Source organism: Mobula hypostoma, chromosome 2 (genome assembly GCF_963921235.1).
Source record: "Mobula hypostoma chromosome 2, sMobHyp1.1, whole genome shotgun sequence".
Classification (NCBI taxonomy): domain Eukaryota; kingdom Metazoa; phylum Chordata; class Chondrichthyes; order Myliobatiformes; family Myliobatidae; genus Mobula; species Mobula hypostoma.
This window is the reverse complement of record NC_086098.1, coordinates 223,511,217-223,538,156: the sequence shown is the minus strand read 5'-3', so window position 1 is coordinate 223,538,156 and position 26,940 is coordinate 223,511,217. Positions and strand designations below refer to the sequence as shown.

General features: G+C 44.8%; 1 protein-coding gene across 1 annotated transcript; it reads left to right on the top strand.

Annotated features, from left to right (window-relative positions):
* The first annotated feature begins 280 nt into the window (after positions 1 to 280).
* On the top strand, positions 281 to 25,997 carry wfdc2 (WAP four-disulfide core domain 2). The gene is made up of 4 exons (XM_063031550.1): positions 281 to 516; positions 14,993 to 15,130; positions 21,037 to 21,174; positions 25,291 to 25,997. Exons 1-4 carry the CDS (start codon positions 417 to 419, stop codon positions 25,422 to 25,424), a joined length of 510 nt encoding a protein of 169 aa, XP_062887620.1. The 5' UTR covers positions 281 to 416; the 3' UTR covers positions 25,425 to 25,997.
* Positions 25,998 to 26,940: the final 943 nt, after the last annotated feature.

Here is a 26,940-nt window from a genome sequence, read left to right as displayed (position 1 = left end):
AGATTACTCTTTTTGCTGGGGAAAAGAGCCTCAGCCTATTCAAACTATCTTGGCAAACAGAACTTCTCAGCTCCAGGATTTTCATTGTAAATGTTTTTGTACTTCTTCCACTGCCAAGAATTGCAATTCTGAAAGTTACTGCAGACAAAATCTTAACCAAACACATGACTACATATTCTGAGGCTATGCTGGCAGCACTAGGACCCTGGAGGGATGCAGCTAAATTGGAAACAGATTTAAATCCTAACTGGCATTAAGCTTCTGCCCAGACATTATGTATGGTATTGGCTAGGTCCCAGGCTGAATATTTGAAATACTTGAGGTAATGAGATCTACCCTCACCAGACTGGTTACAGACGTGTTTCATTCCCTGTGTCTCCGCCGTCACACTTGCTGTTGCTTCTTCACCCCTGGACATGAGGACATGGTTTCCCGACCGTCTCGTCCTGGTCCTCACCCTTGCCACGATCCTACTGTGGCTGGGTTCAACCTCAACCCAAGGACTCAACTTCACGGGTGAGTTCACCACTCTCTCCATATCTCAGACGTTCTCATTACCCTCGAGTTGTATGAACGGTACCGGGAGAAACCCATTCTATGTAAATTCTTTTCACTTTCAGCAGGCAGCTAAATGCTGCTGGCTTCTGTGAGTACTGTATTCAGCTTCAGCTGCTAGGTCTTATTCCGAGCCAATGACCATCAGAACAACCCTGGCTGATTTACCTTCTCTCTCTGGCTTGATTTACCCCTTCCCTCACATCTTCCCCACTCTCTTGTCTTCTGTCTGCCTACGTCTGTCTCCTTCTGCATCACTCTCTCTCTCTCTTCAAATTAACTTATTTTCTATTCTGTCTGTTCTTCCTGTCTGCCTCCTTTTCTGAGCGACACACACAAAAAATACCCAGGGAGTCAGCAGGGTAGGCAGCATCTCCTTTTCTCTTTGCTGTTCAATTCACTCTCTACCCTTCATAACTTTAGAAACATGAGAACAAAAGCAGGCCATTCTGTTAGCCCTGTCAGCTTGTTCCAGTGTGTAGAGTGTGCTAACCCCACACATAACTACTAATAACTGTTTTTAGTTGATTACTATGTCAAACGTTGATTTAAGATTGATATCACTAGCACATGCCGAAGACAGTTCTGATTCCTTCCTGCCATCAGTGTATGCCAATGGTTGCCGACTCTTCCCTTGAACATCTTTGCTCTGGTATTTTTGGTCCTGACCCCTACTGTTGGATTCCTCAACTCACAAGAATCACTTTTCTCCATTGACTATTTTCCATCGTGAAAATTTCAATCAACTAACCCAGTCACCTTCTGTTTTCCAGCTGTCATTCTGTTAAATCGACATGGTACTCCCTGTGAGATAGAGGGTGGTGTCGGGAGTTACCACTGCACTCCTAATGCAGCCTTACTTGGGGTCCATTGCACATTCCCTCTCCCACCATCCCCAGTTTGTCTAGTTCCTGCCTCTGTTATTTATCCTCCTTCTTCCCTTTCTGTTTTTTAAATCTCTTTCCCCTTTGTTTTCCTGACTCTTACACTCTCAAACTTCCTTGTTTAACTCCCTCTATGTCTTTTTTGCATTATACCTTCCCCTTTCCTGCCAGCTTCTCTCTCTCCCTTTTCTGCCCATCTCCTGGTGCCTTTCCTCCCTACATCAACATGGAAATACAGGGAAAGTTTGTGAAGCCCAAGCAGCTTGCAGTTATTCAACATTCTGAGCAATGTAATAATTCACAGGCGATCTACACAGCAGCTCAGCAGTATATAGATAAGTATGAGAAAGTATAATATAGGGATATCGCATTACACATAGGGTGCTGTGATATCATGACTGTAAATTACACAGCACTCTACGAGAGATTTTATTCTGTGATATCATGGCTGTGCATTACACAGCACTCTATGAGTGGTTCTATTCTGCTCTGCATCAGTGTCTGGGCCTTTAGTTCACTGACACATTGTAATAGCTTTACTAAAATCACCAGCATATCTGGCTGCACCCCATTCAATGTCTTCCATATTACCTAAATGCCTACATTACTGAAGTATCTTGTCTGTAAAGGCCATCAGGATGTTATAGGAGCTATTTAATTGCAAGTTATTTATTTTTTCCTCATGATAGAGAGTACTTCCTGCTGAATAGGGATGGTGGAGATCAGAAACTCCTGATACCCACATATTTTGCTTGAAGCAAAGTCTTGTCATTGACACATCAGAGACACAAAAGATTCTGCAGGTGCTGGAAATCTGGAGCACCAACACGCAAAGTGCTGGAAGAGATTTTGAAGAGTCCTGATGAAGGGTTTTAGCCTGAAACATTGACTGTTCATTCCCCTCCACAGATGCTGCTTGACTTGCTGAGTTCCTCCACCATTTTGTGTATGGCTCATGTCATCGGTCTTCCCATTTGACTCCAGTGATGAGTCTGCACTAGAAATGTAAAAGGCTTTACTTCTCCTTTCAAAGGTGAAATAAAAGACAAGAAATACACCAAGTGGCAGATTGAGGCTCTCAAAGTTACCTCAGGTTGTGGGAGGGGGAGGGGGGGAGCTGCAGCACCCCATGACAGTTGTCTCCCTCTGTGTAAATACAAGAGATTCTGCAGATGCTGGAAATCCAGAGTAACACATACAAAATGTCCTGATGAGGGGGTCTCGGCCCAAAATATCAACTGCTAATTCCTTTCCATAGATGCTGCCTGACCTGCTGGGTTCTTCCAGCATTTTGTGTTTTTCTGCATCTCACCTTGTCCCTGCCACACATTCCCCTCCAGCTAGACGGTTAGCTATGGCTTTATAATGAGCATCTGTTTCTTGCTTTGACTTCAAATCAACAGAGATTCAATTATAGCAACATGTGTTCAGACTCGACACAGAGACTCATTTCAGTGGCACTGAAGGCAAATGTCAGTCTGGGGTCCAGGGAGAAACCCACCCAGACTGAACAAATGCAGAAAGCAGCTGCAATTAGAGAAAATCGTGACTTTCTGAGAAATTGCTGAAAGGGTTCATTCAGCCAGGAAAATTGGGGCCTGTGCATATGTGATCTGTGAGTGAAGGAAAACAACAGCACCAACATATACATTAGAGAGCATTGTAACCAGCATAGAGTTCAGAATCCGAATCAGGTTTCATATCACCAGCATATGTTGTGAAATTTGTTAACTTTGAGGCACCAGTGCAATGCAATACATGATAAATATGGGGGGAAAACTGAATTACAATAAATATATATATAAATAAGTAAGTTAATGTAAGTATTGCAAAAACAAAAATGAATTTTAAAAAGTAGTGAGATAGTGTTCAGGGATTCACGTCCATTTAGGAATCGGATGGCAGAGAGGAAGAAGCTGTTCCTGAATCGCTGAGTGTGTGCCTTCGGGCTTTTTACCTCCTTCCTGCCAGTAACAATGAGAAGAGGACATGTTCTGAGTGGTGGGGGTCCTTACTGACGGACACTGTCTTCCTGAGGCACTGCTCTTTGAAGATGTCTTGGATACCATGGATGCTAGTACTCATGATGGAGCTGACTAATTTTACAACTTTCTGTAATTTAAAGCTATAAGCTAAAAGCTGGTCCTTGACTAATGCCTGTTAAACAAACATACTGGTTAACCTGATTCACTCCCTCAGCTCAAATGTTCCTGTTCATTAATGCCCTTACACGGTCTTGACTATATGTGACTTCAAATCCACCCAAGTGGTTGAACCTCCTCACAGCCTTGCAAGTCACTGGCTCAGCATTCTCCCTCAAGGGAGTACCTTGGGATAAAGTTCAAATTTTAAGGTAAATTTATTATAAAGGTACATGCGTATATGTCACGATATACAACCGTGAGATTCATTTTTTGCAGGCATTCACAGTAGAAAAAAGAAATGCGATAGAATCAATGAAAAACTACACACAAAGAATGACAAGTAACCAACATGCAAAAGAAGACAAACTGTGTAAATAAAAAAAACAAATAATAATAGTAACAACAACAACAAATAAATAATCCTGATAACGTAAGTTGTAGAGTCCTTGAAAGTGAGTCCATGGGTTGTGTTCTGTGATCAGTTCAGAGTTGAGGTGAGTGAAGTTATCCACACCGGTTCAGGAGCCTGATGGTTGTAGGGTAATAACTATACCTGAACCTAGTGGTGTGGGACCTAAGGCTCCTGTACCTCCTTCCTTTCCTTCCCATAGTCAATGAATGTTGGCCTTTCCAGACATGCCAGATCCTTAAAAACTTAGAAACTTAAAAATGTAATTGCTACTGAAAGTAGAAACTTTGAATTTTTGTTTGCAGAGTGGCCGTATCCATGTAGATATCAATTGGTTCATTTTCTATGGACTTGAAAATGGAATTGAACTTTGTGCATATGTTAGCAAACATCCCTGAAACATTATCTCTGTTTCTCCCTTCAAGGCATTACCCAGCACACTGTATTTCTAGCATCGACAGGTTTTAAGATACACTGAGTGTATATTTGTGGCTTTCTGATGCTGTTGTCCATCCACCTGAAGGTTCAATGTGTCACGCCTTCAGAATTGCTTTTCTGCACACTGCTGTTACTGTCAGCTTGAACCAATCATTCTCCTCTGACCGCTCTTATTAACAAGTCATTTTCACCCACAGATCTGCCACTCACTGAATGCTTTTCATTTTGCATACTATTCTCTGTAAACTCTGAACAATGTTGAGCATAAAAATCCCAGGAGATCATCAATTTCTGAGATACTTAAACCACCCCTTCTGGCACTAACAATCATCCGCAGTCATTTCTTTCCCATTCTGATGTTTGGTCTGAACAAAAACTGAACCCCTTGACCATGTCTGCGTGCAATTTTCCGTTATGGCAATTTTCCATTATGTTGCTGTCACATGATTGACTGATTAGATAATTGCATTAATGAGCAGGTGTACCTAATAAAGAAGCAATGAAATGTATTTTAGCCCCACTTTTGACTTTTTGACCCAAGAAAGATCATTGTTGAAACTGGGACACTGCCCTGAGGAACTCCTATTGTGAAGGCCTGGTGCTGAGACTATGGACCAACAATCATGACCCACTTACAGGGCCATTGATACTCAGCGACTTTGGTGCTATCAATGCTCCTTAATGAGGCCAAATGCAACCCTTGTGTCAAAGAGCATCATTTTTATCCCATCTCTGGTACTCTGAAGTTTGAATTAACACCACAGTAGGGTTTGCAGCTGCATGGTCCTTGCAAAATCTGAACTAGGTCATTGACGAGAAGTTTTTTTTTAATTTAACCATTTTTTCAGGGTCTGGCTGTCACTAGGGCCACCATTTGCTGGCTATCCCAAAATGACCTTGAGAACGTGGAGATGATCCAGCTTCACAGGTCTGACAGGCCAATTAAGAGTTAATTCGATTGTCAAAGACATATTGAACTGATCAGGTAAGGGTGCCAGATTTCCCTCTGCCAGGGAAGTTCATGACAATCCATTAGATTTTGTGGTTGTCATTGCCAGAACTAGTTGTTCTAGATTACTAACTGCAGGGCTGCAGTGGAATTAGAACTGGCGCCTCTGGATTAATTGGTAATTTAACTACCGCACTACCAAGTACCAATTGATAATTCTGTAAACAACTCCTTCCATCACTTTAATGAAGACCAGGGGCATAAACTGGCTGAACTGCACTTGTCTTGCTCTGTGTGAACAGGACAATGGGCAATTTTCCATATCATTGGGTAGATGCCAATGTTGTCACTGTACTGCACTGGTGCAGCTTCGCTATAATTGCTACCAGCTCTGGAGGGCAGATCTTTAGCTGGATGTTGCTGCCTGAATCAAGACAGCAAACTTCATCCCCCTCAAAGAGTAGTTTTATGTCATCATCACAGACAACAAGTTTATATATATATATATAAAAATCCTGACTATTACCTGGATTTAAATTTTGAAGTGAGATTTGTACTTGGATCTCTGGATTACTAGTCTGGTAACTTGACCACTGTACCAGTATCTCAGTCAGTGTTCTTTGGAGGATGCTTTGTCTGTTAACTTACTCAGTTACTAATGGTATATTGCTGACAGTGTTGAAGTTAGTCCTACTGGGGAGAAATAGTCTCAGTATCAATACTGTGATTATCAAAGAACTGGGGCAAACATAAATTGTATAATTAGCTAACAATGGTATCAATTTAGAAATTAGTAACAAGTGGAGAATCTACAAGTCAATGTGCACATGGGTTATTTTGAAGTCAGTTCTGATATTGTTACCTATCTTGGGTCTGCAACGATATAGACATCATTACCCATGTAGGTATTAGTGTCAATATATGTAATGACATCTATCAGAGAGTGTCAATGTAAGCAGATATATTCAGGAATTTTTGTGGTCATCAACCTAGCCATTGGCATCTATTGGAATGTTTGTTGTTGGTGTTGGTACAGGTGTCAATTGAGATATGCTGGTATCTACTGAAGAGAATAGGAAGATCAATATGTAGCAGTGTGTTCTGTACCAGTACGGTTATCAACAGTGAGATTATCAACATCAAAATAAATCTGACAGGCAGTATCAATGTATGTGTCATCACCTGTCAGGAATAATATCTGAGATGTGAATACACATTTGTGACTTTCAGAGAGTGACTGATTAGAACTTATCATTTGGTCAGTAATGTTATTAACATCGATATATGACTAAGGAGGCAGTTCAGGAACAGATTCTTCCTCTCTGCCATCTGATTTCCCTCCTTCATACTGGCATCTGCTGTCCTTCTTCCCTCACACTGACATCTACCATCCTCCCTCCTCCACACTGGAATCTACCATCTTTCTCCCTCCTCCACACTGGCATCTACCATCTTTCTCCCTCCTTCATTCTGGCATCTACCATCCTCCCTCCTCCACACTGGCATCTACCATCTTTCTCCCTCCTTCACACTGGCATCTACCATCTTTCTCCCTCCTTCACACTGGCATCTACCATCTTTCTCCCTCCTCCACACTGGAATCTATCATCTTTCTCCCTCCTCCACACTGGCATCTACCATCTTTCTCCCTCCTTCATACTGGCATCTACCATCCTCCCTCCTCCACACTGGCATCTACCATCTTTCTCCCTCCTTCACACTGGCATCTACCATCTTTCTCCCTCCTTCACACTGGCATCTACCATCTTTCTCCCTCCTCCACACTGGTATCTACCATCTTTCTCCCTCCTTCATACTGGCATCTACCATCTTTCTCCCTCCTTCACACTGGCATCTATCATCCTACTCCCTCCTTCACACTGGCATCTGCCATCCTCCCTCCTTCACGCTGGCATCTACCATCCTCCTCCCTCCTTCACTGGCATCTACCATCCTACCTCCTCCACACTGGCATCTACCACCCTCCCTCCTTCACACTGGCATCTACTACCCTCCCTCCTTCACACTGGCATCTACCATTCTTCTCCCTTACAGTGGCATCTATCATCCTTCTCCCTCACACTGGCATCTACCACCCTCCCTCCTTCACACTGGCATCTACCACCCTCTCTCCTTCACACTGGCATCTACCACCTGCCCTCCTTCACACTGGCATCCACCATCCTCCTCCCTCACACTGGCATCTACCATCCTCATCCCTCTTTCACACTGGCAACTGCCACCCTTCTCCCTCTTTCACACTGGCATCTACCATCCTCCCTCCTTCACACTGACATCTACCATCTTTCTCCCTCCTCCACACTGGCATTTACCATCTTTCTCCCTCCTTCACACTGGCATCTACCATCCTCCCTCCCTTCACACTGGCATCTACCATCCTCCTCCCTCCCGTCACACTGGCATCCACCATCCTCCTCCCTCCCTTCACACTGGCATCTATCATCCCCCTCCCTTCACACTGGCATCTATCATCCCCCTCCCTCCACACTGGCATCTACCACCCTCCCTCCTTCACACTGGCATCTACCACCCTCCCTCCTTCACACTGGCATCTACCACCTGCCCTCTTCACACTGGCATCCACCATCCTCCTCCCTCACACTGGCATCTACCATCCTCTTCCCTCTTTCACACTGGCAACTGCAACCCTTCTCCCTCCTCCACACTGGCATTTACCATCTTTCTCCCTCCTCCACACTGGCATTTACCATCTTTCTCCCTCCTTCACACTGGCATCTACCATCCTCCTTCCTTCACACTGGCATCTACCATCTTTCTCCTGCCTTCACACTGGCATCTACCATCTTTCTCCTGCCTTCACACTGGCATCTACCATTCTCCTCCCTCACAGTGGCATCTATCATCCTTCTCCCTCACACTGTCATCTACCACCCTCCCTCCTTCACACTGGCATCTACCACCCTCCCTCCTTCACACTGACATCTACCACCCTCCCTCCTTCACACTGGCATCCACCATCCTCCTCCTTCACACTGGCATCTACCACCCTCCCTCCTTCACACTGACATCTACCACCCTCCCTCCTTCACATTGGCATCCACCATCCTCCTCCTTCACACTGGCATCTACCACCCTCTTCCCTCCTTCACATTGGCATCTACCATCCTCCCTCCTTCACACTGGCATCTACCACCCTCCTCCCTCCTTCACACTGGCATCCACCATCCTCCTCCTTCACACTGGCATCTACCACCCTCCCTCCTTCACACTGACATCTACCACCCTCCCTCCTTCACATTGGCATCCACCATCCTCCTCCTTCACACTGGCATCTACCACCCTCTTCCCTCCTTCACATTGGCATCTACCATCCTCCCTCCTTCACACTGGCATCCACCACCCTCCTCCCTCCTTCACACTGGCATCCACCATCCTCCTCCTTCACACTGGCATCCACCACCCTCCTCCCTCCTTCACATTGGCATCTACCATCCTCCCTCCTTCACACTGGCATCCACCACCCTCCTCCCTCCTTCACACTGGCATCCACCATCCTCCTCCTTCACACTGGCATCCACCACCCTCCTCCCTCCTTCACACTGGCATCTACCATCCTCCCTCCTTCACACTGGCATCTACCACCCTCCTCCCTCCTTCACACTGGCATCTACCATCTTTCTCCCTCCTTCACACTGGCATCTACCACCCTCCCTCCTTCACACTGACATCTACCACCCTCCCTCCTTCACATTGGCATCCACCATCCTCCTCCTTCACACTGGCATCTACCACCCTCTTCCCTGCTTCACATTGGCATCTACCATCCTCCCTCCTTCACACTGGCATCCACCACCCTCCTCCCTCCTTCACACTGGCATCCACCATCCTCCTCCTTCACACTGGCATCCACCACCCTCCTCCCTCCTTCACATTGGCATCTACCATCCTCCCTCCTTCACACTGGCATCCACCACCCTCCTCCCTCCTTCACACTGGCATCCACCATCCTCCTCCTTCACACTGGCATCCACCACCCTCCTCCCTCCTTCACACTGGCATCTACCATCCTCCCTCCTTCACACTGGCATCTACCACCCTCCTCCCTCCTTCACACTGGCATCTACCATCTTTCTCCCTCCTTCACACTGGCATCTACCATCCTCCTCCCTCCTTCACTCTGGCATCTACCACCCTCCCTCCTTCACACTGGCATCTACCACCCTCCCTCCTTCACACTGGCATCTACCACCCGCCCTCCTTCACACTGGCATCCACCATCCTCCTCCCTCACACTGGCATCTACCATCCTCTTCCCTCTTTCACACTGGCAACTGCCACCCTTCTCCCTCCTTCACACTGGCATCTACCATCCTTCCTGCTTCACACTGGCATCTACCATCCTCCCTCCTTCACACTGACATCTACCATCTTTCTCCCTGCTTCACACTGGCATCTACCATCCTCCCTCCTTCACACTGGCATCTACCATCTTTCTCCCTCGCGCTCACTGGCATCTACCATCCTCCTCCTTCCTTCACACTGGCATCTACCATCCTCCTCCTTCCTTCACACTGGCATCTATCATCCTCCTCCCTCCTTCACACTGGCATCTACCATCTTTCTCCCTCCCTCTCACTGGCATCTACCACCCTCCTCCCTCCACACTGGCATCTACCACCCTCTTCCCTCCCTCACAATGTCATCTGGGAAGCAGGGCAGCACAGTGAACATCTGTTGTTGATTGGGCTGGACAGGGGCCAGATGCACTCCAGACCACTTCAAGATGGCACTGAGCTGCAGTCTGTGTTGAGATTGTGGTTCAGACTTAGTGCTTTTTTAAGTTCATAGGAATGGTTTTGGCGACAGGGAAGGGAGTTAGGGGTCAGTTTAGGATTTAGGGACAGGGATATGGAGGAGTTGGAGGTCAAGCCTTCACTCCACACCCGCGTTTCGAGGGCTGCGATGTGGAGAGGTGATGAAGGACATTCAGAAATGAGGCCTCCACTCTGCGGTCAAAAGGCCCGCGGCGTAGATATGGGACACAGGACATTGGGAGTCCAAACCTCAGCTCTGCCATCAAAAGGCCAGCGATGTGGACATGAGGACAAAGGGCATCTCTAGTTGTTGTGTTGTTCCAGGTCAGTGCATGTCCTTGCGAGCAGGAGGCTTGAGGATGCCTGACGGCTGGTCAGTTGGTGCAGTCAGTTTTTGACCCCCAGCATAGTCCAGGGTTTGATACAGAAGATCATAACCCAAAGCCAATCAGAAGTCCGGAAGTCATGATCCGATGGCTGCATTTTGGTATAGTCCTGGGCTGATACAGGCAGAGGCTAAAGAGCAAGGCTCCAGAGATAAGGACAATGTGAAGGTCGTTGCGGGAGGCAGAGAAACAGCTAAGGGTTGCTTCGAGTCTGTGGACTGGGCCGTGTTCAAGGACTCACCAGAGGATCTGAATGAATATGCCAGAATTGTCATGGATTTTATAAAAGGTCGTAGATGAGTGTGTCCCCACAATATCATTCAGAGTCTTCCCCAACAAGAAGCCCTGGATGAACCATGAAATCCACAATCTTCTGAGAGCCAGATCAGTGGCATTCATGCCTGGAGGCCAAGTAAAATATAAGAAGTCCAGGTACGATTTCTGGAAAGCCAGCTCATGGGCCAAGTGGCAATTCCAGACTAAACTTGAATCAATGAAGAATACTCAATGCCTGTGGCCAGGCTTGAATGCTATTACCTCTTACAAAGTGAACTCAGGCGACATAGATGACAGCAGGGCTTCGCTTCCAGATGATCTCAATGCCTTCTATTCTCATTTTGACCATCAAAACGTAGAGGAAGCTTCACAAACTCCCACAGTCCCTGATGACCCTGTGATTTCAGTCTCTGAGGTTGGCGTGAGAATATCCTTTGGTGGGGGGGGCGGGGTGAACTCACAGAAAGCATCCAGCCCAGATGGATTATCATTGGCTCTTCACCCAACCCTGGAACATCTGAACAGCAATGATACATATATCAGGATGCTCTTTATCAACTACAGCTCGGCATTCAATGTTATTATCCCTTCAAAACTAATCAATAAGCTTCAAGACCTCGGCCGCAATACCTCCGTGTGCAATTGGATTCTCAATTCCTCACTTGCAGACTCCAGTCAGTTCAGATTGGCAACTACATGTCCTCCACAATCTCCATCAGCACAGGTGTACCACAAAGCTGTGTGTTTAGCCCCCCCGCTCTACTCACTTTGTAATTATAAGGGTGAGGCTAAGCACAGTTCCAATACCATATTTACTGTAAGTGTGCTGAAAACACCACTGTTGTTGGCCGAATCAAAAGTGGTGACAAATCGGCATGTAGGACGGAGATTGAAAATCTGGCTGAATGGTGCCACAGCAACAACCTCTCACTCAATGTCAGCAAGACCGAGGAGCTGATTATTGACTTCAGGAGGAGGAAATTGGAGGTCCATGAGCCAGTCCTCATCAGAGGGTCAGCAGCTTGAAATTCCTCAGTTATCATTTCAGAGGATCTGTTCCGGGCCCAGCACGTAAGTGCCATTACAAAGAAAGCCCAGCAGCACCTCTACTTCATGAGACGTTTGCAAAGATTTGTTATGACATCTAAAACTTTGATAAACTTCTATAGATGTGTGGTGGAGAGTATATTGATTGCATCTCAGCCTGGTACGGAAACACTAGTGCCCTTGAATGGAAAATCTTACAAAAAGTAGTGGTTACAGCTCCGTTCATCACAATTAAAACCTTCCCCTCCACTGAGCACGTCTACATGGAGCGCTGTCACAGGAAAGCAGCATCCGCTGTCAAAAGACCCCCACCAGCCAGGTCATGCTCTCTTCTCACTGCTGCCATCAGGAAAATGGTACAGGAGCCTCATGATTCACACTACCGGGTTCAGGAACAGTTATTACCCCTCAACCATCAGGCTCCTGAACCAATAGGATAACTTCTCTCAATTTCACTCATTCCATCACTGAGCTGTTCCCACAACCAATGGACTCTTCATCTCATGTTCTCAATATTTATTACTTAGTTATTATTCTTTTTTCCTCTTTTGTATTTGCACAGTTTGTAGTGTTTTGCACATTGGTTGTTTGTCTGCTCTGTTGGGTGCGGTCTTTCATCGATTCTGTTATGATTCTTGAATCTACTGAGTGTGCCTGCAAGAAAATAAATCTCAAGGTTGTAAATGTGACATATATATATATATATATGATAATAAATTTACTTTGAACTTTGAACCCCAGAGATCTGTCCTGCTGCTGGAGGATTATCCGTGCGTGGGAGTGAGAGAGAGGAAAGGGGCTTGTTTAGTTGTGTTCTGTGTTACTCTGAGCATTGTGGGCATACTATGTTGGCCTCCAGCGTGTCGGCTATTAATGCAAACAACTCATTTCACTGTATGTGTTGATAAGTAAATCTGAATCTGAAACTGAGATCCCTTGGTCACAGTGTGGTCTCGGTTCGGCTGCTTTCCATGAGTGGCCCCAGTACCACGGGCGCCAACAGGATTGAACTGCCTTGCCCTGTGGAAAGATCCTGGTGTCTGGAGCAGTGCTGCAAGAAGATCAGGAAATAAGAAGGAATGTAGAGACATTGGTGCTCTGAGAGACAGCTGGGACACTTTATCTCAAGGAGTGTCTCCCATATTGCCTGGGGTGCTCCTTGTTCAATTGTGAGTAACCTGAAAATGTGTATCATAATCCTGGTTCAGGTTTCTGCTGGAAAGAATGAGCAGTGTGTATCTTGGTGTCATCTTGTGCAAGAAATGTGTCAGAGATATGACATCCGAGCTGGGTATATTGTACTCTGAAACCCTGTCCAGTTTTCCAAAGGGTGAGACCTACAGGAAGTGTGCACAAAAATAATTCAAAATTGCTGTGACTTACCCATAAAAAAACAGAACAGGGAGAATTTAGGAGGCAGGTGCCTTTGGTCGGCATATTCCCTAAACTAAACGTCAGTTTCCACTCAGCTTCCATGTACCTGTGCTGAAAGCAAATCTTGTGACACAGGATCCTGCAGATATCTACGGTGACCTTATACATAACAAGGCTGGACAAGGATTAGTAAATATATAGCACCTGACCCTACTGAATCCATTTATAAATGTTTCAGACTGATGGTCATTGGATGCAGTGAAATGAGTCGTTTGCTGGAACATTACCCTCCAAAATCTGGACCATTAGCAAGGACAAGAACGGTAGAGCACAGGAACAAGCCATTTGGCCTACAGAGTTGTGCTGAACTAACTAAATTAGTAATCAAATGGCCAACTAAGCTAATCCCTACTGCCGACAGAATGTCCATATCCTTCCGTTTCCTCTATGTTCCTGTGCCTCTACCAATGCCAGTGCAATCCAGGCATCCGCCAGTCTCTCTGTAAAACACTTGCCCCACACATCTCCTTTGAACATACCCCCTCTCACATGTGCATGCCCTCTGGTATTAATCATTTCAACCCTGGGCGAAAGATATTGGCTGTCTATCCATGCTTCTCATAATCTTAAATACCTCTATCAGATCTCCCCTAAGCTTCTGCTGCTTTATCCAACCTCTCCCTATAGCACATGCCCTCTAAATCCAGGCTGCCTGCTGGTGAGCCACTTCTGCATCCCTCTCTAAAACCTCAACGTGGGCGACCAGAAATAAATGCACAAAAAGATCAAATTTCTATTAATTCACTTCAATGTTGTCCGCCCTGGTTTTACCACAGTTGGGCTTCTTGACACTGACTAACCCGTTTCCTGCACAAAGGCCCTTGCTTTAGTACTATAATGAGGCCAGTTCTGAGGAAGAACTTCTTCAGTCAGAGCACGGTGAGAGTGTGGACGAGCTCCCAGTGAAAGTGGTGGATGTGGATTTGATTTCAACAATGAGGAGAAATTTGGGTATGTACAAGGATGGGAGGGGTGTGGAGGGTTATGGATCAGGTGAATGTTGATAGGACTAGGCAGAATAATAGTTCAGCATGGATTAGATGACTGAAGGGCCTGTTTCTGTACTGTCGTGCTCTAGGACTCTGTTACTCTATCTGCTGACTGCAGGACTATGTCCCTGTCAGACCTTCTGTCACAGGTCATAATTCCTTCCCCCTTTGGAGGCCTGGGGACATTACTTTGGCTGATAAACTTAGGGAATGTGGCCCTGTTGAAGGAGCCAATTTAGTTGGACATAATAATTCTACTAACAACAAGAACAGGGAAATTCTTTCCACTGCTCTGGAATGATACAGTATTTGTTTCCAACACACATCACAAGACCAGCTTTTCCTGTTTTTAACTCAGTGCAATTTGTGTGAAATTCCAGGGGGGAAAATAGTTGCTCACAATGAATTCAACAGTAATTGTCCTTCAAAAGCGTTTTAATGAGTGTAAGATGTTTTGGGATGTCCCAAGATTATATAATATGCCATTGAATTGGAATGTTTCCTTTGCTTCTTCCCCATGACCACATTCTCTTGACGCTCTGATGTCTCCGGCTCAGACTGTGTTCCATTAAAGGTCACTGTGATTTCCAGTTCATATTGGCTAAATCCTTCATGATTACCTTATATAGGTTTGTGATACTCAGTATAAATGGAGAATGACTATTGTGTGCTTTGTGTTTGGCAGCAGTTAAATCCGGACGGTGTCCACGGAGACTGGTGGTAGCGGTGACAAAGCGTGGATGCAAGTGTGACGAAGACTGCCCTGGTGCGGACAAGTGCTGCGTGTATGATTGCGGCGCAGTCTGTGTGCCTCCGGCATTCAGTAAGTATTTCTCACCTCACTCTTCACCTCACCCCTCACCTCATTCACAGGAGAACAAGCCTGGTCTTCATAACTCGTAAAACTATGAACTTGCTCTTTGGAAAATACCTTGGATGAAGTCACAGCAAACACCCGGTGAACACACTTGTGAGTAAGAACAGAAGCAGCAGCAGCAGGAGAAGCCACTTCCTGAACTAATCTGACATCACTCGATCCCCTTCAGAGCTAAATTCTCTCCATCTCTGCCCTGGATGTACTGTATTTGGTAACTGTACTGCAACAGTAACAGAGAATTCCAGAAATTCTCTATCCTTTGGATGGAGATATTCCTTTTTAACTCAGTCCTGAATCAGGTTTTTATTGTATTTTTCAATGAGATATCACCTCTCATTCTTCTAAACTCCTTCATATTAACTTGCAATGATTCATGAGGAGCTCAGGTCCTCTAAATATCTACACCTTTCTATCTTAATATCTGAGAACACACTTAGAATTTACATCTCAGAACAAACCAAATGACTATACTTAGGAAGACAACAGACACCATTGCTGAACATTCCTAGGAAGTGCATCACAGACTGCATCAGGGATCATCTCAGAGCACAAACCCTAGGGTTCTTCACTGTTGCTTTGAAACTCGGTATATCATCATGGTCAAAGTGATAATGAAGGATACTGTGTAAACCAAAGCAATGATAGCCTGGAAGATCTTCGGGGCTAAATTATCTTGTGTGGAATGTCCTGCATTGACATACTTTTCATAAATGTTTAGTGTCAGCTGCTTTGGTTCACCTGGTCTACAGTAAGGGGCCCTACACTCATTTCTAGAGCAACTGGACAGTAAAGAAGCCTATGTTAGATGATTGTTTATTGACTGCAGCTCTACCCTCAATAATATAATTCTCAGCAAGCTCATCACCCAGCTCTGAGAGTTGGAAGTTTCCCACTGCAGCTGGGTCCTTGGTGACCTCAATCAGGAAGAATAAGCAGCAGTGCCTCTGCCATGGTTATTCTCAACACTGGTGCCCCGCAAAGCTCCACCTTCTCCCACTCTACTCCCTGTACACTCGTGACTGCATGGCCACGTTCTGCTTTAACTCCATCTACAATTTTACAGATGGTCCCACTGTAGTGGGGCGAAGCTCAAGTAATGTTAAGTCAGAGTATAGGAAGGAAACAGAGCAATTAATAACATGGTGTCATGGCAACAGCCTTAATTTCAAAAACTGGAAATAAAAAGGACCGGTAATTGATTTCAAGAAGGCAGGGGTAGTGCACATGCTCCTGTTTACATCAACAGTGTCAAGGTTGATAGATCTGAGAGCTTCAAGTTCCTAGGAGTGAACATCACTAATAGACTGTTCAGGTCTAACCACATAGATGCCATGACCTAGACTCACCAATGCCTCAACCTCCTCAGGAGGTTAATGAAATTTGGCATGGTCCCTATTGTCCCTTGCCAATTTTTATTGATGTTCCATAGAAGGCTTCCTAAATGGATGCATCATGGTTTGGTGTGGCAATTGCTCAGCCTGAGACCACAAGAAATGGCAGAGGAGGGCTGTGAATACAGCTCAGAACATCGCAGGAAAGCAGTCTTCCCTCCATGGACCCTGTCCACACTTTTCACTGTCTCAGTAAAGCAACCAGCATAATCAAAGACCCCACCCACCTTGGGAATTCTATCTTCTCCCCCTATCCCACTGGGCAGAAGAAACAAAATCCTGAAAGCATGTACCAGCAGGCACAAGAATAGCATCCACCTCATGTTATAAGATGAATGAGTACAACATAGGGGACTCTTGACATAATCAACCTCATTATCATCTTGCACCCCATTGTCCACCTGCACTGCACTTTCTCTGCAGCTGCTACACTTTATTCTGCACTCTGATAATTTTACCCTGTAATACCTCAATGCAGTGTGTAATGAACTGATCTCTGTGTGCAGTATGCAAGATGAGCTTTGCACTGTGCCTCATTACATGTGACAATAATAAATCAATTCCAATTCCAGTTCATCATACTGAGAAAGAACATTACACATGGCTGCTCTACGTGACGGGAGTACACCATCACATTGGAGACTGTATCAGCACGATGGTACACTCTTCACTTGCCAAGATTCAAAAGAACAGTTCAGCATCAAACAACATACAGATCCCGGGACATGGGCAGTGGATAAGGTGCACCATCCACTGCTCGGTTCAGACTAACCTTGTAATCACCAGGAAGATGAACAGTCTCTTCACACTCTGGAAATATATCGATTGGTTTTGCCAAGTCCATGTGTTCACATTTACCAGCACGCCGTGCCATCCTGTCTTCAGATTAGGTCTTACAAACATAGAGCATGGAGCACTTGTCTAGGTCTGCAGCATATCAATACTACATGCTGCTGAATGCAATCAAGAGCTTTATGCTCCTCAGTGTTGAGACAGGAATCCTCCAAAAATTGCACTAGAATGCTGTCAGAGCTACATTCCTGTGTTTGGTTGAGCTGAAGTGTCTTCAGCCAACCTCTGTTCAGCAACAATAGTCTCCATGATCACTGGCAAGAGGAGTTTGAGCAGAGATCCTTCAACAGGACTATGTTTCCCATCTTTTGTGATATCTTTCCAACTTTAAATATATTCACCCTAAATCTTGTTTGCTTTTTCCTCAAACACCATTTGTAGTCACGGTCCCCTAATCGTATGTGATGAGAACCCCTTTTGGAAGCCTGTTATAGTCTTGTCGTTCCCCAGCTTACTCAGCCTTTATTCTCACCTCAGCCTCATTACAACAAACAAGCTACTGAAGGAAATTCGTGGGCGAAGCAACATCTGTGACAGGAAAGGAATTGACAATTTTATATCAACACCCAATACCAGGTTCCAGCATCTCAGTCTCTTCTGTTTCCAATTCATCCTCATTGCCAGATTCTGTGACCCATTAGGTTTTTGACTAGAATGAGACATCACGTCCACTATTTTGGGTCTTCGGTTTCCCTACTCAGAGGAAATTGGGACCCTACTTGAGAAATAAGACCGTAAGAAATAGGCACAGAATTAGGCCATTCAGCCCTTCAATCCTGCTCTACCATTCAATCAACAGTGATCCTTTTCTCCCTCAACCTCATTCTCATGTCTTCTCTGTGTATCCCTTATTCCCCTTCCCAATCAATAACCTAACAATTTCTGCCTTAAATTCACACAATGACGTGGGTTCTTCTGCTCTTTGTGGCAACAAATCCCACAGATTCACCACTCCATGGCCGAAGAAATTCCTCCCAATGAATCCCCCCATTCATGGAATATAAAGACCAGTAAGTCCTCTATTGGTGGGATATTGACCTCTTCACTTCCTCACTAATGAGACATCAGCTTCTCCACTGGTAGAACATTAGCCCTCCACTCATGGGGCATGAGGACCTCCACCTTTGAGACATTAGATCCTGCACTTATTGGCCCCTCATACAAATTCATGAGGGGCTTTGGCTGGCCAAATATGAAGAGGATGCTTCTCCTTGTGGGAATATCTAGAACTAAGGGCTTGAGTTTTTCAGTAACACCTGTTGATTCTGAAGAAGTGTGGTGTTATATACGGGAGCCCAGCTATGCTATGTTTTAAATCACATTGCAGAATATCGCAAGCTTTTAAGATCGGCTTGAAACAATTTTAGGGACACACACAACAATGTGCTCAAACAATCACGTGGATAATATTCTTGGCCTTGTGCTGACACATTTCCCCTTTAGGAGACCCTGTTGCTGTGTGACCATTGGCCCCAATTCTCTAGTAACGGTTCCTGCAAGGCACTGTGTCGACTCAGTTGTTGCACGGACAAGACCCTCAGGCCTCAGGGTTGCCTGTTGAGAAGCCGGAATTGCTGGTGTGCCACTAGATTCCGGACTGGGTTGGCGGCTGGCCCTTCCAGTGTTCACCGCTGGGAAGACAAAGTGGATTGCGTTCATCTGTGGTTGCACTTGCGTGAGATGAGGAACTGCTGCAGCTTGTTCTTGCAGAAACGTGGCTCCAGAACAGCATCCAGTCACCATCAATCCACAGGCCATGACACTCAGGGACTTTGGCTATTTTTCTTTGTAATTTTTTTTCTGCTGTCATAATTATATGTGCTATATGTACGGTGTGTGACTGTTGATACTGGGTTTCGTACCTTGGCCCTGGAGGAACGTTGTTTTGTTTGGCTGTATTTCTGTGTATGGTTGAATGACAATTGAACTTGAACTTGAGCTGACCTATTGCCAAGTTGCCAATCTATGTCATTATTTCCTTAACATTCGGCAAAAGCGTTACACTATATCAAAATTTGGATGATCCTTTAGGACCAGAAATTGATCTAATTACTCACAATCTGTACTTACGGTGCATCTTGAACTAGGTAAAACAAACTCAATGGAGAAGCAACATGTCTAAAACTAAGACACAAGGGAGATTGCAGATATCGGAAATCTTGAACAACACACATGAAATGCTGGAGAACTCAGCAGGTCAAGTAGCATCTCTGGAGGGGAATAAACAGTCGACATTTTGGGCCAAGATCCTTAATCAGGACTGGGAAAGAAGGGGGCAGAAGCCAGAATATGAAGGTGGATGGAGATGAGGGTAAGTACAAGCTGGCAGGTGATAGGTGAGACCAGGTGAGAGGGAAGGTGGATGGGTGGAGGGGATGATATAAGAGCTGGGAGGTGACAGGTGAGACCAGGTGAGAGGGAAGGTGGATGGGTGGAGGGGATGATATAAGAGCTGGGAGGTGATAGGTGGAATGTGATAGGCTGAAGAGGAAGTAGACCATGGAAGAAAGAGAAAGGGGCTAGGTGGGAGAGGGGGGAGGGGGGGAGGTAACCAGAAGGAGGTGTTGGGAAAGTGAGGATAGGAGTGCAAGGGTAACCAGAATGGGGAATGGAAAAATGGAAAAAGAGAGAAGGGAAGTGGGAGAGTGATTACTGGAAGATAGAGAAATCAGCATTCATGGCATCAGACAGAATATGAGGTGTTGTTCTTCCAACCCAGTGTTAGCCTCATTGTAACAGTAGAGGAGGCAATGGACAGATATCAGTTTGGGAATGGGAAATCAAATTGAAATTGGTAGCCACCAGGAGATTCTGCCTTTTGTGGCAGAGGAAGTGAAGGTGCTTGACGAAGCGGTGACCCAATCTTCATCAGCTCTTACCAGTGTAGAGGAGGCCGCATCAGGAATACCGGATACAATAGAAGACTCCAACAGACTTGTAGGTGAAGCATTGCCTTAGCTGGAAGGATTGTTCAGGGCCTGAATGGTGGTGAGGGAGGCAGAAGTTGCAGTTGCTACAGTGGCAGGGATAAGTGCCTTGAGGCTGACCAGTGGGGAGGGACGAATGGATGAGGGAGTCATGTAGAGAGCAATTCTGGAAAGTGGAGGGGGTGGAGGAAGGTGTGTTAGTGGTACGATTCCTTTGGAGATGGTGGAGGTCGCAGAGAGCGATGTGCTGGATATGGAGGCTGGCTGGTATTATGTGACGACAATGGAAACCTTATCCCCGTAACGAAAGTGGGAGGATGAGTTGATCGCAAATGTGCACTCTACCTTCTTATGCTGGCTCTGCTCCCCTTCCTTCCCAGTCCTGATGGAGGGTCATGGCCCATCACATTTCTATTTCCATCTGTAGATTCTGACTCAGCTGCTGAGTTCCTCCAGCATTTTGTGTGCGATGCCTAAAACTAATGAATCTAGACTTATGAGCTAGTATCAAAGTAAGGAGAAGAGTTGAACAAGGGTTCGGGGCAGTCTTCTGTTGTTATGCCCTTGAAACAAGGAGCACCAGATCAAGAAGTGTGCAGGCCAATTTATTTCACTGAATATTGTGAGAGTTGTACTTCACAGTCTGATCCAGTTCCAACTGCAATGTGTTTAACTCCTGTAGGTAAGCCTGGGATCTGTCCTCGAAGACATAGAGGAGTTGGAGTGTGTGCTGAATATTGTACAGATGACAGTGACTGCCCAGATGATGAGAAATGCTGCAGCAATGGGTGTGGGCACACATGTGCCACTCCCCAACAAGGTAGGCTACACCTGGAGCAAGTTACACCAAGAGCACAAAACATAGAAGTCAGATAATCTCCCCATCTGAATCGCTGATAAAGATTGTGATAGCCCTAGATCCTATCCCCATGGCAACCCAACCTTAGCCTCCCAATTGGAAATGGGCCATTTATTCCTACTCACAAACACAAGAAAACCTGCCGATGCTGGAAATCCAAGGCAACACACACCAAATACTGGAGGAACTCAGAAGGTCAGGCAGCATCTATGGAAAATCTTTTTCCGTAGATGCTGCCTGATCTGCTGAGTTCTTCCAGCATTTCATGTGTGACGCCATTTATTCCTACAACCTGCTTTTCACTGTATAATCAATCCTCAGTCTCTGCCAATATATTTACCCTAAATTAATCTCAAGGTAGTGTTTGGCGATCTATACATACTTTGATATTGAATTTACTTTGACTTTTACTTGACTATACTCCTAACTCTGATATTGTTGATAAAGCTTGTGGGGCTCTGTATAGAAGATCTACTGACTGCACCCAATCTTATTATCTTCTAAGAGCCCTGTCACCACTTTCTTGTCAATATATTCCAGTATTATCTTAGTTTGATTTCCTCATTCATAAATATAATTTCTTCCATCTTGGTCTACAAGGGATCCACTTTAATTGCAGATAATGTGTCGAATCAAATGCCAGCTGTTTATATATTTCTTTCTAGTCTATGTTTATACTCACCTTCTCCTTTCTTTAACACTGTTTTACTCCTACTGTGGTTAATTCTGACATTTTCACAGACCTCAATCTTTTTTAGTAACATTATAAGCCTTTTCCTTCCCATCTTTAGTGTTTCCTAGTAGCTTTCCAGCTGGGCTAATTTTCTTGTTATACTTTTCAATGGAGTTTTTCAATCTAACAGAGACAATCAAAGCTTATGCCTCTCTAATGTGCTTCATTCAAATTTATGGTGGATTTCAGATTGAAATAAATCACCTTAAACTTTTATGTAAAATTAGATTTTTAATCTAATCTGAATGTCTCGACTGGCAGCTCAGTATTCAGTGATACAGGAGTGACAGGGGTGACAGGGATACAGGTAAGTGAAGAGGGTTGTTGCCTGTTTGATAGCACAGGACAAAACAACAGTTTTTAGAAGTGACCTTCTTTGAGGATTGTCCAGTGAGTCCATAGTGTGGGCACGTGGCCAAGTGGTTAAGGCATTCGACTAGCAGCCTGAAGGTCATGAGTTCGAGCCCCAGCCAAGGCAGCGTGTTGTGTCCTTGAGCAAGGAACTTAACCACACAGCGCTCTGCGACGACACCGGTGCCAAGCTGTATCGGCCCTTGGACAACATCGGTGTCGTGGAGGAGGGGAGACCTGCAGCATGGGCAACTGCCGGTCTTCTATACAACCTTGCCCAGGCCTGCGCCCTGGAGAGTGAAGACTTTCCAGATGCAGATCCATGGTCTCGCAAGACTAACGGATGCCATATGTTTAAAACTTAAAAACAAGAAGGAGAGCTTCATTCTACAGGGCTGTATTGTAAATCCCCAATAACAGCAGGAACTTGAGGAGCCGGTGTATAGAGAAATTGTGCATGGTTGTAAGAATAGCAGGGTTCTGTTAGTGGGAAATTTAATTTCCCTGGTATTGACTGGGACATCCAGAGTGTTAATGGCCTGAAAGGGCAATTTGTGGAATACATCCAGGAACGTTTCTTGAGTCAATGTACAGAGGGTTAGACTAGGCAGGGTACAATATTGGACCTCCTCTTGGGGATCAAAGCAGGTTAAGGAACAGAGGTGGCAGTCAGAGAACATCATCACTCTACTGACCATAATTCTATTAGTTTTAAGATAGTGACGTTAAAAGATAGGACATGTCAACAGGTTAGGGTCCTAAACTAGAACAGGACTAACTAAGGGAATTAGGCAGGAACTAGCAGAGGTTGACTGAGAGAGCCTACTTGAAGGGAAAGGAACAAATGGCAAGTGGGAGGCTATAAGAGTGAGATATCTAGAGTCAGGGACAGCATGTCTCTGTTAGAGTGAAGAGTAAATGGCTATGTTTAGGAAACCTCGGCTGACAAGTGATATTAAGGGGTCTGTTCAAGTTAAAGAAGAAAGCATACATTGGGTTTAAAAGGTTGGGAATGAGTGAATCCCTTGATCAATATTTGAAAAGAAATGAGGGAAATTGAGAAGGCTAAAAGGAGGTGAAGGCAGGGAAGGGTATGGAAAATCCCAAATAGTTTTATAGATATAGTAACAGTAAAAGGACAGCTAAGAAGAGAGTAGGACTCCTCAGAGATCAGCAAGGCCACCCAGTCTCCAGCCACAGAAGACGGGGGGGATTTTAATGATTATTTCTCCTCAGTGTTTACTGAGGATAAAATTATATTTCTCAAGAGATAAGGGAAACAAGTGGAAATGTTTTGGAGGACATTCATGCTACCAGGGAAGGCACATCTGCAGCCTTATATGCACTAAGGTAGATAAATCTCCAGTACCTGACTGAGAACACCCTTGGACATTGTAGAGAGGAAATTGTGGAAATCCTTGCAGAGAAACTTGCTCCATCATTAGTCACTGGTGACATTTCTGAAGAATGCAAAGTGATTAACGTTGTCCTATTGTTAAGAAGGGTAGCAAGCACAAGCCAGGGAACTATAGGCTGGTCAGCTTGACATTAATAGTGGAGAAGTTATCTGAGGGATAGGATCTACCAGCATTTGGACAGGTAAACTCTGAATAGGAGGGAGGAGTCAGCATGGCTTTGCATGTGGGAAATCATGTTGGTTGAAACTTTTAGTGTTCTTTGAAGAGGTAACCAGCAGGGCAACTGAGGGTAGGGCAATGAATATTGTCTATTTGGACTTTAGCAAGGTCTTTGACAAGGTCCCACTTGGCAGGCTGGTGTAAAAACTTAGGTCCCATGGAATCCAAGGGGAGCTAGTAAGGTGGCTTGGAGGGTGGTGGTTGAAGATTGTTTCTTAGAATGGAAACTGGTAACTAGAGGTGAGCCACAAGGGTTGGTGTTGGGACCCTTGTCATTTAATAAATGATTTGGATGTGAATACATAAGGGTTGATCAGCAAATTTGAAGATGACACAAAATTAGTAAGTGTTGTTGATAGTGAAGAAGGTTATTGGAGATAACGGGAGGATCTTGATCAGTTGGGGACGAAGGTCCAAGGAATGATAAATGGATTTCAATATAGATAAGTGTGAGGTGATGCATTTTGGTAAGTCCAGACAGAGTATGACTTTTATTATCAATGGAAGGGCAGTAGCAAAAGTACTGGAACAGAGCAACCTTGGAGTATAAGTGTGTAGTTTGTTGAAAGTGCTGTCAAGGGAAGAATAGGTAGTGAAAAAGGCACTTAGCACACTGGCCTTCATCGGGGGAATGAGTATAGGAGTTGGGATGTTATGATGCAGTTGTATAAGTCTTTGGTAAGGCCAATTGTGTACAATGTTAAATTCTCTAGGGGATTTTCCTTTATAATAAATAAACCTATAAATGGTAACATACATCAAAGTTGCTGGTGAACGCAGCAGGCCAAGCAGCATCTATAGGAAGAGGCGCAGTCGACGTTTCAGGCCGAGACCCTTCGTCAGGACATATAAATGGTAATGGGATTGACCAAAACTAACCTGTTTATTTTCATGTTGTATGTCTACCCTGCCCCTGAACCATTCTAAAGTCCAACCGGACATCTTCAAAATGTGAGGGCTCAAAAAGGCAGCATTCATCGTTAAAGACCCCCATTATCCAGGACATGCTCTCTTCTCTTATCAGGGAGGAGGTACAGGAGCCTGAAGACACACTCAATGTTTCAGGAACAGCTTCTTCCACTCCACCATCAGATTTCTGACCCAACCCATGAACACTACTTCACTAGTTTTGCTCTTTTTGCACAATTTATTTAATTGCATTTTTAATAGACTATATATTTCTTATTGTAATTTATAGTATGTTTTATGTATTGCTGCCGCAAAAAAAACTAATTTCATGGTATTAAACCTGGTTTCGATTCTGATTCTGATTCTGTGCGCAAGCAGATGGCCGCTTTTCCTCTTGCCTACACTGATGCCTCAGCTTTTGATGTGGTGTTGCTTGTGTTCACACAGTGAAACCAGGAAGGTGCTCCTTGCCCCGAGGAACTAAGATGTGTGCTGAGTTCTGCCAACATGATGGAGACTGTCCAGAGGAGCAGAAATGTTGCAAAACTACCTGTGGGCATGCCTGTTCTGAGCCCTGTTAACGCCCACCATACATATTTGCATGCCTCATCAATGTTGTTAAGAGGTTTCTTTGTGCCATATTCAAGCCATTAATGCCAGATTGCTAATCTATCACTGCGCTTTTAACTGCTCTATTACTGCTCTGCTACGACCCTGTTAGTGCCCAGTTACCGCTATGTTTGTGTGGCCTGTTATTGCCCTGTGGTCCCATTGTACTGTCTGTTTTCCAGCAGGACTCTATTGAAACTATAATTACCTCCCCACTTTGTTAGTACCCCATGATTACATTGAATAATACTTGCTAGAGTCCTGTTAGTCTCTCGCTCGAGTCCTACTAGAGTGCTGCTGTAAATCTGGTGGAGATCTACTGAAGTCAGTAAAGGATCCTGCTAATCCATCTGTACTGTCACCGGATCATAGCCTCCTCCTGGAGTACTGAATCAATTCACCAAGCTCATCCCATCGTTGGATGTTCACAGCCCAGACAAGTCTCTGCTTCATAGAACAGAGACTGCTGATAGACATGGATATATCCGGAACTGTTTAAACAGAAGTATTAAATCTTTTATTTGCATAAAAAAAGTTTGTGTTTTTATTGCCTGTAAAGAGGAGGTTGATAGGTTCTTGATTAGTAAGAGTGTCAAAAGTTACAGGGAGAAGGCAGGAGAATGGACTTGAGCGGGATAATAAATCAGCCATGATGGAATGGCAGAGGAGACTCAATGGGCTGAATAGCCTAATTCTGTTCCTGCGTTTTATGCTCTTATGGCAATTTACCATTGTGCTAGAATAATCTTCTGCATTGTGGAGGTTTCAATATTTTGTCCTGGTATGTAATGACATATATTCCCCCTGCTACAACCTTCAGGTGGACACCAATGATCAGAAAATTTACCCACTGCCCTTTCTTACTCTGGACTCCTCATCATTTTTTCCCCCAGTCCTAACGAAGGATCTCAGCCTCAAATGTTGACTGTACTCTTTTCCATAGATGCTGCCTGGCCTGCTGAGTTCCTCCAGCATTTTGTGTGTCCTGCTTGGATTTCCAGCGTCTGCAGATTTTCCATTCGTGATTGGCCTTCAAAAACATGTGCATGATGGGTGTACCAGAGTGAGATGCTATCTACTTTTTCCATATCTGTGTTGCAAAAAATCTCTAAATTGTAAAGCTTCTGAGAAATGTTCTCTACCAAAGTCCAAAGACACTGCTTAGACTCAACATGACCTAAACTGCGGCCAATGGCTGCTGTCCATGTTGTTCCCCAGATGTGTGACTCATGAAACCATCCGTCTGATCAGAATTAGAAACGTCAACACCTACCACTGTAATCCCAGTGTGTAAAAAAGGGGAGGATTGGATCATAAAATATAAACGAAATGGCATAGTATGGGACCACATTGTGTAAAATGATGTTAAGAACATGGAATTGACTGTGTAATATGTCAGTTACCCCGTGATGGGTTAAAGAACCAGCAGAAATGGAAAATACTTTGGAGTCCAGTATTGCTATTAACTAATGGTATTTATTAGTAACT